The sequence below is a fragment of the Vipera berus genome (assembly GCF_964194415.1).
Source record: "Vipera berus genome assembly, chromosome: 1".
NCBI classification, from domain to species: domain Eukaryota; kingdom Metazoa; phylum Chordata; class Lepidosauria; order Squamata; family Viperidae; genus Vipera; species Vipera berus.
The window spans coordinates 24,141,627-24,159,276 of NC_138202.1; the positions used below are offsets into that span (position 1 = coordinate 24,141,627).

Below are 17,650 nucleotides of genomic sequence, written 5' to 3' on the forward strand. Positions count from 1 at the left end.
TACAGACCTATCAGCCTGACCTCAATACCTGGGAAGATTCTGGAAAAGATAATCAAACAACAAATCAGCGAACACCTTGATGCAAACAAAGTCAGCACTAAAAGTCAACATGGGTTTGTCAAAAACAGATCATGCCAGACAAATCTTATTACATTCTTTGACCAAGTGACAAAACTAGTGGACCAGAGGAATGCTGTAGATATAATTTACTTGGACTTCAGTAAGGCATTTGATAAAGTAGATCACAACCTACTACTTGATAAGATAGAAAAATGTGGGTTAGATAGCATTACCACCAGATGGATTCGTAGCTGGCTGACAGGCCATACTCAGCGTGTGGTCCTCAATGGAACCGCATCTACATGGAAGGAAGTGTGTAGTGGGGTGCCCCAGGGCTCTGTTCTGGGCCCGGTGCTCTTCAATATCTTCATTAATGATTTGGATGAGGGGATAGATAGGGGAACTCATCAAATTTGCAGATGACACCAAGGTGGCAGGAATAGCCAATACTCCAGAAGATAGGCTTAAGATACAGAAGGATCTGGACAGACTCGAACACTGGGCGCTATCTAACAAAATGAAATTCAATGGTGAAAAAAGTAAGGTTCTACATTTAGGCAGGAAAAATCAAATGCATAGGTATAGTATAGGTGGTACCTTGCTCAATAGTAGTAACTGTGAGAGGGATCTCGGAGTCTTAGTAGACAATCACTTCAATATGAGCCAGCAGTGTGCTGCAGCTGCCAAAAAAGCCAACACAGTGCTAGGCTGCATTAACAGAGGGATAGAATCAAGATCAAGTGAAGTACTAATACCACTTTACAATGCTTTGGTAAGGCCACACCTGGAATACTGCATCCAGTTTTGGTCACCACGATGTAAAAAAGATGTCGAGACTCTAGAAAGGGTACAGAGAAGAGCAACAAAGATGATTAGGGGGCTGGAGGCTAAAACATATAGGGAACGGTTGCTGGAATTGGGTATGTGTAGTTTAATGAAGACAAGGGTGAGGGGTGACATGATAGCAGTGTTCCAATATCTCAGGGGCTACCACAAAGAAGAGGGAGTCAAGCTATTCTCCAAAGCACCTGAAAGCAGGACAAGAAGCAACGGATGGAAACTAGTCAAGGAGAGAAGCAACCTAGAACTAAGGAGAAACTTCCTGACAGTTAGAACAATCAACCAGTGGAACAACCTGCCTCCAGAAGTGGTGAATGCTCGAACACTGGAAGTTTTTAAGAAGAGACTGGACAGCCATTTGTCTGAAATGGTATAAGGTTTCGTGCCTGAGCAGGGGGTTGGACTAGATGACCTCCAAGGTCTCTTCCAACTTTATTATTATTATTATTTGTATCTAGTCAGGATGATCACTGGATATGTTGATAAAGGGATGACTGCCATTGATGCCCAGCACATTCGGAAGAGGATATCACCAGATAAGTAAAGGGTCTCTTGGGACCCAGATACTGGTTGGGTTGAACTGATATAGCCCTTGCTTGCTCTTGGACAGACTCAAACCTGTTCTCCATCATCTGCCTGCTTGTTTAAGCAGGCTGATTATATGGAGGGGTGAATGTCTCCTTAAAAATGTTCTATTGGAAAGCTATGGTCTTTCCTACAGGGTGTTCAACTACTGGTGATTTAAAAAAGATGGAGTCTCCCTTGAGTTGGCCTTGGTAAATATGTGGACCTATCCATATCAATTTTTTGGGCAACAATGGAAGAATTATTTCCCATTACTGCATGTTTTCAACTTGCATGTCAAACAACGACCTCAATATTTTCTTGTGGTCTATCAAAATTGGATCTGGTTTAGTGTTCCTCAAGGTAGTCAAAATTGGCCAGGCAGCAGTACTAGGCTGCACTTCCCTTGTCTCAGAAATTAATTAGTATTGGGCACCTTATTTCTTGGATGGAAGACCATCAGCAGTAGTCTTCATTGGGAAGTTGAAATTTTTCCCCAGAAGTGGCAACCGTACACCAGTTCTGCAATGCTGCCATGACCATACAGTAGCCATCAGGGGCTGACCTCACACCTAGTAACTTGTCTAAATAGTATTCAAACCAAGGAATTGCCTCATCTTCCTTTGAGGTCTCTAGAAAATTCAGGTTAGCTTCTGTATTTCCTTCAGAGTTGTCAGACAATATATGCTCATGTGAATGAGCAGTAGCTGGCTGAGGACTTAAGGCTCCTTATATCACCTAGCACAAGAAGAGTACCAAACGATTAACTAGACAGATGTGATTGACTATCACAAAATGTTTTTTCATTATGTGAAGCCAAAACAAGAAACCAAGTAAGTCTGTATGTACATCTCCTTTTCCTCGACCCAGCACTTTTCAGCTGTGTTGGACTACAGATCCAATCATCCTTGCCAGGATGGTTAAAATGGATGTAGCCCAGGGTACCCGAAAGGCGCCAGGTAAGGAAAAGCTGCTTTACGGCACAACTTATTCCAGCCACAGATCAGGCAGCCGCTTCAGCTCCAGTTTTGCTCGATCTGCGCTGGGACTCACCGTAAAAGGCAGAGAGCAGACGGCGAAGATGATGGTCATGATGAACAGCAGGATGAGGTGATCCAGCTCCTCGGACATGGAGACGGGTCTTCGGGCGCCCTGCGCGAACTCCCCGCCAGATTCCGGCCGGCGGCCCGGGCGCAGCTGAGCTCCCAGCGCTGGGCAGCGGCAGGAGGTAGGCAGGCGGGTGTGAGCGCGCCTCAGGTACATGCGGCAGAGGCTGACCATGACCACCAGGTTGCCCAGCAGGACGGCCAGGATGAGCAGCAACAGCACCGAAGCGTAGAGCAGCGCGAAGGCGTGGGCTCTGCCAGGCAAGCGCATGTCTATGAAACACCACGTGCCCGGCCAGTATTCCTTGTAGCTCCCGAAGCCCATCAGCGGCAAGGCGCAGAAGGCGGCGGCCAGGCCGTAGAGGGCGGGCAGGGCTCCCAGCAGCAGCGCCAAAGGCCGCCCGCTCAGCAACCGCTCGTATAGGTACGGCGCGGCCATGGCCAGGCTGCGCTCCAGCGCCATGGCGCCCAGGCAGCTCATGGTGGCCAGGCTGAAGAAACTCATGGAGAAAGCGAAGTAGTCGCAGACGCGCCTGTCCAGGTTTTTCAGCTTCTGTTGTCGCCCGTAGGCCGCCAGCACCACCGGGCTGAGCAGGCAAGTGCCCAGCAGGTCGGTCAGCACCAGCGCCATCAGCAGCACGTGGAAAGGCGCCAGGCGCTCCCGCCGCGCCAGCCGACGGCGTCGCGCCAGGAGCAGCAGCACCAGCGCCGTCAGGTTGCCGAGCACGCCCGCGGTGAACATGACCGCCGAGATGGCCGGGCCGCCACCCGAGGGCGACGAATCCGACGCCTTCGGTGTCTTGTTGCCGGAGAGCGCGGTCGGCCGCGTGCTTCCTCGGCCCGCCTCGTCCATCATCGCGGTGAACTGGCGGAGCGGGCGCTCCTCAGTGTAAAAGGAAAGGAGCTTGGCGGACAGCCGACGGTGAAGCACCACCTCCTGCAGCCCCACCAATCGACACGCCTTCCCCCCCCCATATCGCTGCCAGACTCCGGACGAGCCGGGGTTGCCCTTGCGGCTTCCTCGCGAGCCGCAGCTCTCCCGAAGGCCTCGGGGAGGGGAAGAGATTGCGAGCGCGGAGAGGGCGGCGTCGGCTCTCACTTCTACTTCGAAATGAAGGAACTTTTTCACGTTCTCTTCTTCAGAACAAAACTTAGAACAAAACTCATTTCCCTCCTCAAAATAGCCCTTCCGCCGCCTTGGTGGCACAGCGCGCATAGAAACGCAAGTTTGAATTCATTCGTCTTTTTCCATTACAGAGATTGGATTTCTCTGGCCCTATATTAAATAATAATAATAATAATAATAATAATAATAATAATAATAATAAATAAAAATAAACCTTTATTGTCAAAGTACAACATGTGTACATTGAGATTAGCTGAGCCTCTCCCCGTGCTCCCTCCCCCCAACACACAGTGACAACAAACCCTCCATCCTACCACACCATGTGAACCAGCTACACCACACACTGGCCTCCCAAGTCAATTCTGCATAAGTTCACAGAGATTATATCCCATTCAAAAGTCTAACAGCCCACGGATAAAAGCTGTTTTTCAGCCTGTTGGTAGGGCTGGCTATACTCCTATATCTCCTACCCGATGGTAGGAGAGTAAAGAGATACCATCCAGGGTGTGAGTCATCCCTGAGAATTTTCCTCACTCTTCCAAGGCAGCGAGCCCTGGCGATGTCATCCAGTGGTGTCAGGACAGTCCACAAAGTCTTGTGCTGTGCTCACCACCCTCTGTAATGCCTTCCTATCCGCGGCTGTCAGACCAGCATACCAAACCACAATACTATACGAGAGGATGCTCTCTATAGTAGACCGGTAAAAGAGGGTCATTAGCCGTTGTTCTACCCTGTTCTTCCGCAAGACCCTAAGAAAGTGAAGCCTCTGTTGGGCCTTTCTAGCCACCTGGGTTGTGTTAACTTTCCAGGTCAGATCTTCACAGAGGTAGACTCCCAGAAATTTATGAGCCAAGAAGAGTTGTCTCCGCTATTTGTTTGCTGCCACCTTTTCTTTTCCAATCCTGATTCTAAGATGCCCTTTGCACAGGATCACCAGGAATGTAGCAACTAAATTTGTAATGTAATCCACCCTGTGAGTGTCTACTCTAGAAAGCTGCACCGCTTACGACCTGTAGAACCTGGGCCTGCAAGTGAACAGAATTTTCAGAGAAGCCTGAATATCACAGGTCAGGTAGGATAGATTGAATTGACTAACCAGAGGCAGCTGCAGAATACTGCATGGTCAAAAAAGTCAAGATGGCAGCTGCAACAATGAAATCAAAATGCCTTACACATAGAATAGGCCAGGGGTAGGCAACCTTGGTTCTTTTATGACTCCTGGACTTCAACTCCCAGAATTCCTGAGCCAGACGGTTCAGGAATTCTGGGAGTTGAAGTCCACGAGTCATAAAAGAGCCAAGGTTGCCTACCCCTGGAATAGGCAGAGCTTCAGTGGCTTAGTCATGGATAGCCTGTTGATTTTTTTTTTACTGTATCCTGTGACACCTCTGTGACCAAATATGACTCCTGAGCCCTGGGTTGGCACTGGTACTAGGGGCATGGGCAGGAGGACATCCCAGTCTCCCTCCCTCTCTGTTTTCTTGCATTCTCCACACATGTTTTGGGAAGGAGAATTAATGTGTGGTTATTATTCCTCTGTCAAAGATGAATGCAAGACGAAATATCTCATTCTTTCCCCACTGCTGAAACTGCTGGTTACTGATTCTTTGTTGTATATATAGCATTTTTTCCCCCTGAAGCAGCTACTGTGCTGCTTGAGTTATACTAAGAGGCCTTATTGCTCCTATGGACGGTGTGGCTCTTGACGATGAGCAGCAGGTCCTGACAATGACATTCAATGGGGATTAATTACTAGAATTGAGACTGTAACTTTGGGGAGGGGGAGTGCCTTGGAGACAGTGTTGTCTCCTGGTGAAATCAATGAACAGCAGACAAACAAGACAACAGTTATCATCCTGTCATCCCCTGTTTTATTTGCACTTATAAGGCTGACTTCAACTCCCTTTGTGCTGCCACCACGTGGCTGTTCTTGGGAAATTACTAATATGCTAATTGGGTCTGCCAGTACCTTTCCCCTTTGTGATGTATTTCCTATCCTGCTCATGATGCTGTATTAGGATCCACCCTTCTGGGTTGGACTTCCTCCTTCTCCTTGCTCCCTTGTGTTCCATCCTCCATTGTAACATCTGAACACAAGCCATGCGGACAGTAATCCTGTTACTGTCTTTCAACCTTAAAGCTCCGTCCAGATTCACCTGACCACACCTTCTCTGCTGTAACCACCTTCTACATGCAAAATAAAGGTATTTCAGATGAACCAGGTGCTTTATGAGTTCACTGTCTGGAAAGGGCCGTTAAATGTGACTAAATTCGCTTAAACCGACCAACGTGTCTTAACAAGGAATTAAAATCATGATCACAACGTGTTTGATCCAGAACACCCTTACTGCCTATTACTTGCAGCCGACTCAGACTTGTACCTCCACTACATTAATCCTAATCAGATATCTCCAAATAAGATTGAAATTGGAGAGGAGAAAAGGCCAAAAGCAAAGACGGTGAATCTACAAAACATGGCAGGGGCATACCAAATGTGGCAAATTTTCTTAGCTCTTGATTTTCCAATCCTGCCAACTACGCTTGGCAGTGGTGGGGAAAATGCTCACTTACATAAGGAATAAAAAGTGTTTGGAGACAGATACATCGGCAGGCATCTCTGTGGTGATTGCTGGGCTCTTCACTAAAAAAACACAGGAAAGCCACAAAAGCCATTGGTTAGGCATTGAACAATCACCCAGTTGAAACTATTAGCTTCCTAACCCATGAAAAACAACACATTTGGTTAACATGATGCTATACAGAGAATGATGTGGCAATCCAGGTAGCCAAATTTATGCATTTCTTTTCATGACGTTAAGAATGCCATAGGTGATAAGTTGATTTTGTTCTTCATTCAGCAGTAAATATCTTTTCTGCTGTCTTGTGAAATGCACAACTTTAATGTTTCCATTGTTGTCTCTTCCAAAACTAATAGTGATTTTTTTTGCACCTCCCTCTCTCTCACTGTCTCTCTCTCACACAAATATACACATGCACACAAACACACAGACTCTCTCACACATCTGCCTCTCTGTCAGCTGAAGATGAGTCATGTTTCCAAATTTGGGGAGTGATGGTGTCATAGCATTCAAAATTACTGTATTAGAGAAATTCCCTGTTAGTAGTTCATCATCAGCTGACCATCCTGGATGATTATGCAATGAAAGACCACAAGAACTGAATATACTCTTACAGTGTAAGACAAGTGGGCCATCTACTACTGTCAGTGGCTGCACTGGAGGTACCCAATAATCCAACATTGCAAAAGAGGTTCAAGAGTTTGTCTCCATCACTGAATAGGATCTGATTGATTATGTGCTATCAAGCCACTATTTAACTCTCAGTGACCACATAGGTTTTCTCCATGATGATCTGTCTTTCTCCTTCACGAATCCCTTTTGTTCCTAGTCATCCTTATTTTTCCTTCCAATTTTCCCACCATAATAGACTTCTCATGAGAGCTAGGTCTTTGCATAAGGTGTCCATTGTAGGATGATTTGAACTTGGTCATTTGTACTTCGAGTGAGAACTTTCTTCAATTTTTCTTGGCTGTCCATGGTACTCTCAGAAGTCTTCTCCAACACACAGGTTCAAAAAGAGACTGGACAGCCATTTGCCTGAAATGGTATAAGGTTTCCTGCCTGAGCAGGGGGTTGGACTAGATGACCTCCAAGGTCCCTTCCAACTTCTTCTTCTTCTTCTTCTTCTTCTTCTTCTTCTTCTTCTTCTTCTTCTTCTTCTTCTTCTTCTTCTTCTTCTTCTTCTTCTTCTTCTTATTATTATTATTATTATTATTATTATTATTATTATTATTATCAATACTCTTTTTATCCTGCTTCTTCCAACTTTTGCTTCCATAAACTGTGTTAGGGAAAAGCAATCCCTGCACAGTTCTGATCTTTGTAGATATAGACACATTCAAACATCTGAATATCTTTTCCAAGCCCTTCACTGCTATTGTACCAAGTGCTAATCTATGCATATTTCTTGACTGCTACTTCCTTTATTGATGGTTGACCCTCAAAGGTAGAATATCCACCACTTCATTATCTTCAGTACCAGTTCTAAGGTTGACTGTTATCATTAGTTGGCTTTCTTTATATTCAATCATAGTCCCATTTTTTTTCACCATGGTGAGAACAACCAAACATATCCCAAACCAGCAAAAAAAAAACAAAGCAAAACCCTAAGAGAAGCTCAGTGTTCATCTTAGTCCCATGGGAGCACAGCCACATTTTAAAACACACACCCCACTAGTACCTTGAATTGTAGCTGGAAGCCGAATGGCAACCAGTTGAACTCAAGAAGTAGGGATGTCATATGTACATAATGTGACACACCACTGCCTGTGTCACTGCACTCTGGACTAGCTGTAGCTTCTCAGTGGTCTTCAAGGGCAGCTTCATGTATTCTCCTTTCCTGGAATTGGGCTTCTATAGATCTTACTTTATATCCCCATCCCCTGCAAATCCTGCTTTGCTTTCTCAGGGGGAGTGATTCTTAGGAACAATGAGTGAAAAATGCCAAAGTATATTCCAAGATTATATAATCCCAGCAGGCCCATCCATGGTGTGAAGGTCATTGTAGCTGCCTAATATATAGGAAGATGCTAGAGATGGAAAATCTGTTTAGTGACAAAAGGAAAGTCCATAATTTAGGAGAATGTAAACTGCTTTGTATTTTACAGTACCAAGAAAAGCACACATCAAGTAGTATCTACAAAAATCCAAATCCAGGAATAGGACTATATACATACATACATACATAACTTTGCTCATACCATTTTCCTGATTATTCCCCTCACCAGGTCATTAAATAAGTAAGTCAGTCAGTCAATTAATACATGATTTATCAGTGATTTGACCTTTACTTCCAATGGCCAAGAACTGGGCCACATTAATATTCAGAATGGTTCAGAAATTTAGAGGATGGTAATTTTTCACCGGAAAGCTGATTATATGAAAAGGGTAGATCATCCAGAGTGATTGGGGTCTCTGTAAAAGTCACAGGATACCTGAGAGCTTATTGAATGCATTACTTCCTTGCCCGCTGAGTCATTGCTAAGTGTCACACCATTTAAGGATAAGTGATCTCATTTTAAGTTTTGGAAAGTTAAATTACATCCAGGGAAAAACCCTGAGCAAAATATACTAGGAAAGGTTTGTGGCCAGCCCCACAGCTAGGTTTTCCAGATTCATAGTTTGCTTTTGACAGTGAGGACCCTGCTACTGAAATTGACTAATTCATGAACTGGAGTTGGGGTGAATAAGTTGGTCAAGATGCTGGAATTTATACTGTTATTCAGGGCAGTTCATCCCCATAACAAAGAGTGAGCAAATTCCTGAGTTTGAATAATGCTAGGAAACCATGGCTCTGTTCACATAACAAATTAACCTGTAATTTACTGAATTAACTCAATTGCCTATATTAGCTTGATGCACTGATTCATGAACTAGCCAACATTCTTTTAATTAAATGAGCCCTACAAATTCATCTAGATTTTGCAAATAAAATGCCAAACTAAGGCAGAATGATACATGGGGAAAACATACTTATTTTATTTTTGGAGTACGAATTTGTCAGTGCCATTAGTCTCAACAGCAAAGATGATCATATTTAAGAAAAGATTGGACAACCATTTGTCTGGAATGGAATAAAGATTCCTGCCCTAGTAGGCAGAGTGTTGGACTAGAAGACCTCCAGCCCTATGATTCTATGAAAATCTATGATGTTTTTCCAGGCTGGCCTTTCAAGGATTCCAAGCACTTATCTCTGCTGCCACCTATAAAGAGACTTTGTGACAAGTGACAGATAATCTAGCCCTGCCATAGCAAGATGAGAACCAGTTGTAATCCTGATTGCACAATTAAGCCTGCCCTTAAATCTATCTGCTTTGTGCTCATCAGTGGCAAAGGAAAACACAGAATGAAAGAGATTTACTGTATTCAAAGGGAAAGCAACTGTCTGAATACTGATAAATAGTAATCTGGATAAACAATCCACCTTCCTTTCCCCTTTCTGGAAAACGTTGCTTGTTTTTTTTTTAAAAAAAAATATATATAATGGATGCATGAAAATCCTTTCCTCATAAAACTTTCCCATTCAACCATAGCCCTGGCTGAATATAATACGAGGAGAGCAAGTCTGTAGAAACTATAATCTGCAGGTAGCAGGGCTGTGCTATGTGCTCCAAATTTATAGGTTTTGCCTACTTGCAGAGAACTATTTCCTGAGCCACTGCTCCCCTTTCCTAGATTGACAGTTGATTTCTGAAGTACAGGCATATGCCTGTCAGTATTGAAACATGACAGATACATGTTCTTCCTGACACACAGCTCTCATGCAGAAATCCCTTTTGAACACTTGCTAGGTGATGGCCCTTAACTTACTATTGCCTGGACCAACTGCCTACGAAGCACGTGTTTGGCTGATGGGAGCCCTGCCTACAAGCGTGCTTTTGAAAAAAGCTGCTGGATGTGCCAAAACCCAGCCTCTGGGTGATTGCCCAGATAAGCAGGAACGTAAATGCCCATTTGCTTTGTCATTCTTGTTTATCTGTTTTGCTGTTGGTGATTTTCTTCTTCCTCTTACTTTCAGTTGAGCGCATTGAGAATTTTGAAACAAGCTAGCAAGCATAAATGTAACAGCATTCCATAAAGCACCACAAGAAATTAATGTCTGGAGCCAATTGAATAATAAACATTGATTGTTTACTCTGACTGACAGCCTTTGGAAAACAAGACAAGCTCCTTCCAGAAATGTAAAGGTTAGCTTAATGATATAGATCAATGTTTCTCAACCTTGGCAACTTTAAGATGGTAGACTTCAGCTCTCAGAATTCCCCAGCCTTGCTGGTTGGGGAATTCTGGGAGATGAAATCCCCACATCATAAAGTTGCCAAGGTTGAGAAATACTGATATAGACTATTATTGAGCTGCACAATGCTCTGGAAACTACAGATAAAACAGCAAAAAGAAGTCCATCAAACTTTTCTCCTTCAGCAATGAGCTGAATAATGGCCAATAAACTGAAAATGAATTTAGACTAGATGGCGAGTAATTTTGGAGTCTTGAGATTGGGGATCTAATTGAAAGCTTCAGACAAGATCAGAGTCCCACCCGCCTCAAATGGTGAATGTATAGAATGGTTTGTGGGTTCCTTTGAGTCAGTTTTTGACTCCTAGCAGCTGCCTTTGATTAGGCCCTGCAGTTTTGTTGGCAAAGTTTTCCAGAAGTGGTTTGCCACCGTCTGCTTCCCAAGTCTGAGAAAGTGACTGTCCCAAGGTCACCCAGATTGGAATAGGACAACTCTCCATGGCCAACTTGCCATGGCCAACTCACCATAGGACAACTCGCCATGGGACAACTAGCTATGGGATGACTTAACTATTCAATTTAATTATTTAAAATAAATAAAAAATATTTTACTTGTTGTTATTCACATTTCATTCTGCCCGTCCTTTTGCACCCTTTCTTTAATGATTCTATTCCACCATTTCATATTAGTCATATTAGTTTAACTCAGGAGTCTTCAAACCTGGCCCTTTTATGACTTGTGGACTTCAACCCCCAGAATTCCTCAGCCAGCATGCTGAGTTGAAGTCCACAAGTCATAAAAGGGCCAAGTTTGAAGAGCCCGGTTTAACTCTTTCCCACAGCGAGTTGTCCTATGGCAAGTTGGCCATGGCGAGTTGTCTTGCAGTGAGTTGGCTGCAGCAAGTTGGCTGTTGCAAGTTGGCCATGGTGAGCTGGCTGTGGCGAATTGTCATAGACCCCACTCAGATGGCTTTGTACTTAAAGTGGGACTAGAACACCTGCTCTCTCTGATGCCTTAATCACTACATCAAACTGACTGTGTAGAACCACTTAGTAAAAGTAGAAAGTCTCAATCTGGATTTGCCATCAGGAGAAAGTGCTTCTGGTTTCAACACACTTTCAGTTCTGGCTGGCTTAGCCTAGTGATCACTTTACATTAGAATACTGTATGGTCCTCTGCTCCACTATACGGTCATCTTCCTGCAGAACCACACCTCAAACAAAATTAAATGGAAGTACTGTATACCCCCTTACATTTCTTGCAACAACTCTCTTGGTCTGATCTATCCATTTTTGAGATCTTTGGAAAGCAAAGTCATGGGATCAGATTGTGGCACTGAAAATAGCTGATGCTAAAGAGAAGTCCTCTCAGCAAGGGCGTCTTCAGTTACGGGGCTTTCGCTGCCTTTCTAGGGGCATCAACACTGCACTTTGGCGAATATAAAATGTTTTATAAAATGTTTTATAGATGGCATTTGGATCCCAAAAAGTTGTCTAACATGTATCCTAACCTACAGTCTAAATGCTGGAGATGTGGTAGTTTAGATGCCACCTATTTTCATATGTGGTGGACTTGTAGAAATATAAAAGCTTTTTGGATTAAAATTTGGTGGAACATTCAAAAGATTTTTAAGTTCTCTCCACAATTGTTTTTATTGGGTATTGTTGTAGATTGTGATACTAAAGAAACCAATCTGATGTTGAATTTGATAACAGCAGCACGGTTACTGGTGGGACAATACTGGAAGAAGGATAGTTTGCCTACTATAGAAGAATGGGTACCAACCCAGTGATGCCCTCGATGTGATGTCCCGTTGTCTGGAAGCGGTACAGATTTGGATGGGAGAAAACAGGCTTCGACTCAACCCGGCCAAGACTGAGTGGCTGTACATACCGTCATCTCGTTTAGTCCAAGAGGTTCCATCTCTGACTATAGGAGGAGAGATGTTACCTCCCATTGATAGAGCACGCAATCTGGGCGTCCTCCTAGATTCACGACTCAGTTTTGAAGATCACATTGGAGCCGTGGCTAGGGGGGCATTTGCACAGATTCGTCTTATATAGCAATTGCGCCCCTTTTTGGACCGAGATGCCCTACGTACAGTCACCCACGCACTCGTTACCTCCCGTATTGATTACTGTAATGCTCTCTACATGGGGCTGCCCTTGAAGACCACCCGGAGGCTTCAGCTGGTGCAGAATGCAGCTGCACGGGTTGTGATGGGAGCTCCCCGATACTCCCATATTACACCCCTCCTGCGTGAGCTGCATTGGCTACCAGTTGCCCTCCGGGTGAGATTTAAGGTGCTGGTACTTACCTTTAAAGCCCTACATGGCTTAGGTCCGGGATACTTGCAGGACCATCTGCTGCCGGGAACAAATTCCCATCGTCCAGTACGCTCACACAGAGAAGGACTCCTCAGGGTACCGTCAGCTAGGCAATGTCGGCTGGCGACCCCCAGGGGGAGGGCCTTCTCTGTGGGAGCGCCAGCCCTATGGAATCAGCTCCCCCCTGAGCTTCGGATGGCCCAAAACCTCCAATCCTTTCGCCGCGGCCTCAAAACACACCTGTTCCACAAGGCTGACCTAGACTGACAGGCATTTTAATTAATTTATATTTAGTATTTTTAATTCATTTTTTAAATTCTCTAATTTTAATTTATTGCACTGATGTTCTCAATTTCATTTTTATCTTGATTTCTGTACTTATTATATGTTTTGTTGTTAGCCGCCCTGAGTCCTTCGGGAGATAGGGCGGGATATAAATCCCATCAATAAATAAATAAATAAATAAATAAAGTATCGAATCTTGCAGAAATGTCTAAGATTTCTGCTTATTTGAAGGATCATTCACAAGAAAGATATATTTCAGTTTGGAGAAGATGAATAGATTATATTCAGAATAAATATGGGACTAAAAAGTTCCACTTAGCTTATGAGTAGATTTTAGAGGGATATTGTTATTAATTTTAGTATTAGTATTGATTATATTTTTGTTTAAGTTATTATTATTATGTTTTTAATAATTTGAATGTATCTATGTTAAAGGGGAGTTAAAGCACATTATGAATTTGGTTAATTTTATAATGGATAATTTTAGTTAGAATATGATTATTATATCTATAACCCTGTACTGTATTCAGCTCTGGGAAGTGGGAGGGGGGAAGGGGGGTGGTTTGGGGTGGGTGGTTTTTGGGGATATTGTAAATTTTTTTTGTAAAACTCTTTAATAAAAAAACAAAACACTGCACTTTGGCCTACTTGCAAGATGCTCTGCTTTACCCAGACATAGGGGTTTGCTGAACAAACTTTTGATGCATATCCTTCTATGCTTTTTATTACACTTGCACTTAAAATATCTCTTATCTCAGTTCTATAAACTACAATAGTATCCCCAGAACCCAACACTTTGTCAAAATGACAAAAGCAGCCCTGTGCTATCACAATAGAATATCTGGTCTTTTTGGACATGGATGTCACTTCCTAATGTACCTACATAAGGTGGTTCTTACTGGTACATTGCAAAGATGCCACACAGCTTTTCTCATTTGCCTCCCTGCAGGGAACTGCCCTTACAAAAGGCAACACAGGTAGTCCTTGCTTAATTATCCCAATTGGGACCAGCATACCATCACTAAACAAAAATCATGTGATTTCATTGGATATTAAACCTCTATTCCACCAAGATCACTAAGAGAATCACCCACGATTGTTAAATGAGACAACACATACCTGTGAATTGTGATTTTACTGCAACGTATCCATTGGCTGCTTGTCAGAAGCCAGCTATGAAGTGTGCAAATAGCAATCACATGACTGCGAGACACTGCAATGATTGTAGACACTCCTGGTTGAAAAGTGCCTGAATCTTGTGTGGTGGCACAGTGGTTGGAATGAAGTATTGTAGGCAAACTCTGCCCATAGCCAGGAATTTGATCCTGACCGGTTCAAAATTGACTCAGCCTTAGCTTATCAGATAAAGGCTTGAGACACAGAGTGTGCTAGAAAGTCTGTCCCCATTGCATAGATTTCAGGTGTAACTAATAGTGAAAAACAAATGCAAAGCTGTCAGCTGTCAAGTTTTTTGAAGTCAGTTTCTTTATTTCATAACTAATTTCATAACTAATTTTCCCCCTTTAATTTTCAGGTGATAGAAGGATTAAATGAAAGGTAGTGCCTACACCTCTATAACTTTAAATATGGATATTAAATGAAAGGAAAATAATTCTTGAAATGAGCCCTTTGGTCAGATGTCCTTGCCCCACCCCTGGCTCCAACAAGAAACAAGCTGTTGAGTTCACAGGTGGTCGGTTTATTCACGGAACGTTCTGGCATGCGTTATTCACAGAAACAGCAACAAAGTTAGCACTGGGAGCAATTGCCTCCAGCGCTCTACATATATGCCTCTCGATTGGCCCCATCTCCCACCCATCTAACCAGCATCCGGCATGCTGGGCAAGGACGCAATGCAAGCTTCCAGCTCCCTGCTGCTTTTCTGTGGTGATCAGCTGTTTGACAGGATGGCCGCGGAGCCGACAGCCACGTAGCTGTGCTCTGCAGGGTTCCCCTTCCAACATCCAGGTAACTGGGGAGGGAAGGGGCTGTCACTGCCATTTCTGTTGTTTGCCTCATCCGCTGCATCTGGATGCCTCCAGCCACTAGTCTTGTCCCCTCCCCCCTCCCATTAGTGTCAAGCCCACAGAGGCTTGACAGGCGGCCCCTCTACCAGGGGTCCACCTGGAAGGCAAGGAGAAATGAGTGATTAGTCATGAGCTGTGGCAGACAATGCAGATAACCCCCCTCCTGGCTTAAGGGCATACCATCGGTGGAATAGCCTCAACAACCGGGGGCTTTTATGTCTGCTTCCCCCACCCAGGATGCATCTGTGACAGGGTACCCCTTCCACCGTACCAGGTACTGCAAGCGACCCTGACAGATTCGGGAGTCTAGCACCTCTTGGATCTCATAATGGTCCCCTGTGACAGCACATGGTATCTGTCTGACAGACCTAAAGGAGGAACCTTCCACCAACTTCAGTAAACTGCAGTGGAATACCGGGTGCACCTTTCCCAAAAGACGGGGTAGCTGTGCAGGGTAGCTGCACAGTGACTGGGTTAATGACCTGTATAATCCAGAACGGACCTATGAACTTTGGCCCTAGCTTTTTGCAGGGTATTTTCAGGCGCAGGTACTTGGTTGACAGGTACATCATCCCCCCCCCCACCCGAAAGGACTTTTGAGGTGCCCATTTCTTATCGGCCTGAGCCTTAGAGGCCTCTGCTGCTTTTTGTAATGTTCTTTTTATGGTCTCCCAGACCCCCCCCCCCATATGCAATCTATCCAGTCCTGGGGTTGGCAGGAGGATGGGTTCCCCTGCAGGCACTTGGGAATTGGGATAAACTCCACCCCATGGGGAGGGAGCAGTGGGCTAATGCCTCCTTAAGTAACACCAGCTGCCTGTAATTAGTGCAGGTTCGCATCCCACCAGGCTCAAGGTTGACTCAGCCTTCCATCCTTCTGAGGTAGGTAAAATGAGGACCCAGATTGTTGGGGGCAATTAAGCTGACTTTGTAATAATGCCGCTTGGGGGTGTGTGAAAGCCCTAATAAGCAGGCATATACATAGAATGAAGGCTACTGCTAAGCTTGTAAGCCGCCCTGAGTCTTCGGAGAAGGGCGGGATATAAATGGAATTAAAATAAAAAAATAAATAAATGAACCACCCAGAAAGGGGTGAATCCAGTGCTGCTATGGACCGCATTGTTATAAGTCACTTCGGCAAATGGTAACAGGTCAACTCAGTCCATCTGTTGGTAGGAGACGTAGCACTGCAGATACCGTTCCACCATTGCATTGGCCCATTCGACCACCCTGTTGGTATTGGGATGGAAAGCTGAGCTGAGTCCTTGGGATGATCCAATGGAGTGGATAAATTCCCTCCAGAAGCGGGTGGTGAACTGCACTCCCTGGTCTGAGATGATCCATTGGGGCACCCCGTGCAGGCGGTACACCTGTGTGATGAACTTTTTGGCCAACTTCCGAGCAGATGGCAACCCTTTGCATGGAACAAAATGGGCCTGCTTGGAAAATAGGTCGATCACTGTCCATATGACCATGCATCCATGGCTCTCTGGTAGTTCCACGTTGGTCCATGGCTATCTCTTCCCATGGCCGGATAAGATCTGCCACATGTTGCAACAACCCAGGTGGCCTCCCCATATGAGGGTTTGTCGTAGCACACACAGGGCAGTCCTGTACGTATGCTTCTATGTCCGCCTTCATCCGCGGCCACCAGAATTGGCGCCTCGCGACGTCACTGGCATCAGCCTCCTCCTGGTAGTGTCAAGCCCACAGAGGCTTGACACCTTTCATAACTTGATTTTTTTCTCTCCACATATTCATCATTTATGTCATTTCCCTCTAGCATTGAAGATGCTACCTAGTTGGGTAATGAAACATCTGCAAGAAAACAACCAAGCTCAGAGAGCATCACAATCAAATTTGCTGTACATTTCTGCCATTGACAGACAACCTTCTTAAAGCCATCATGAAAGAATTCCACACTTTGTCTCCTCCACCAGGTCTTGGCAGTCCTTTCTATCTCTTCATCAGAGTGAAGCAGATGCCTATAAAGGCACTTTAAAAATGGGAAAAGGAAGAAATTATAAGGTGCCAGGTTTGGACTATTTGGTGGATGGGTAATGCACACACACAACTTTGCAATTGCCTCTTGAGTGACTTATGAAGTGTGAGGTTTAGTATGCTGCAGCGCAAATTTCTTCTATACTTCCAAACTTTATACTTAATCCTAGTTTCAAAGTTTTGAGTGTTGCAGTTTAATGTTCTTTGTTGATAGTAGTGCCAAGTTTAAAAAAAAAACTCTGTTTGAAATAAAACCATCTGCATCCCCCAAAACTATAACTTTACGTTTTCCTTCCAGGGTCTGGCTTTAAATTTTTCCCCACAGGTGAGTCTTTCTTCCTGATGATATTCCATGGACTGACAATTTGTGATGAGTCTCTATTTTGCTAGCTATCCGAATTCTGCTGTGAAGAAATTCTTTGTTCTCATAGCATATGTGTGGAATCTGATGCTGAGATGTAGGAGGAGTGTTTTTTTCTTCTCAAGGAGCTAAGTGGC

At 44.3% G+C, this 17,650-nt stretch overlaps 1 protein-coding gene across 2 annotated transcripts in view; it reads right to left on the reverse strand.

The window, feature by feature from the left end:
• The window catches only part of PTGER2 (prostaglandin E receptor 2), a 41,177-nt gene extending 37,743 nt beyond the window's left edge, over nt 1-3,434 (reverse strand). For both annotated transcript variants that reach the window (XR_014026033.1, XM_081324675.1), the window contains exon 1: nt 2,518-3,434. Coding sequence is in view for 1 of the 2 variants with exons in the window: in XM_081324675.1 (XP_081180801.1) it covers nt 2,518-3,426 (909 nt within the window). In the remaining variant the exon portion in view is untranslated. The remainder of the gene's footprint in view (nt 1-2,517) is intronic.
• Nucleotides 3,435-17,650: the final 14,216 nt, after the last annotated feature.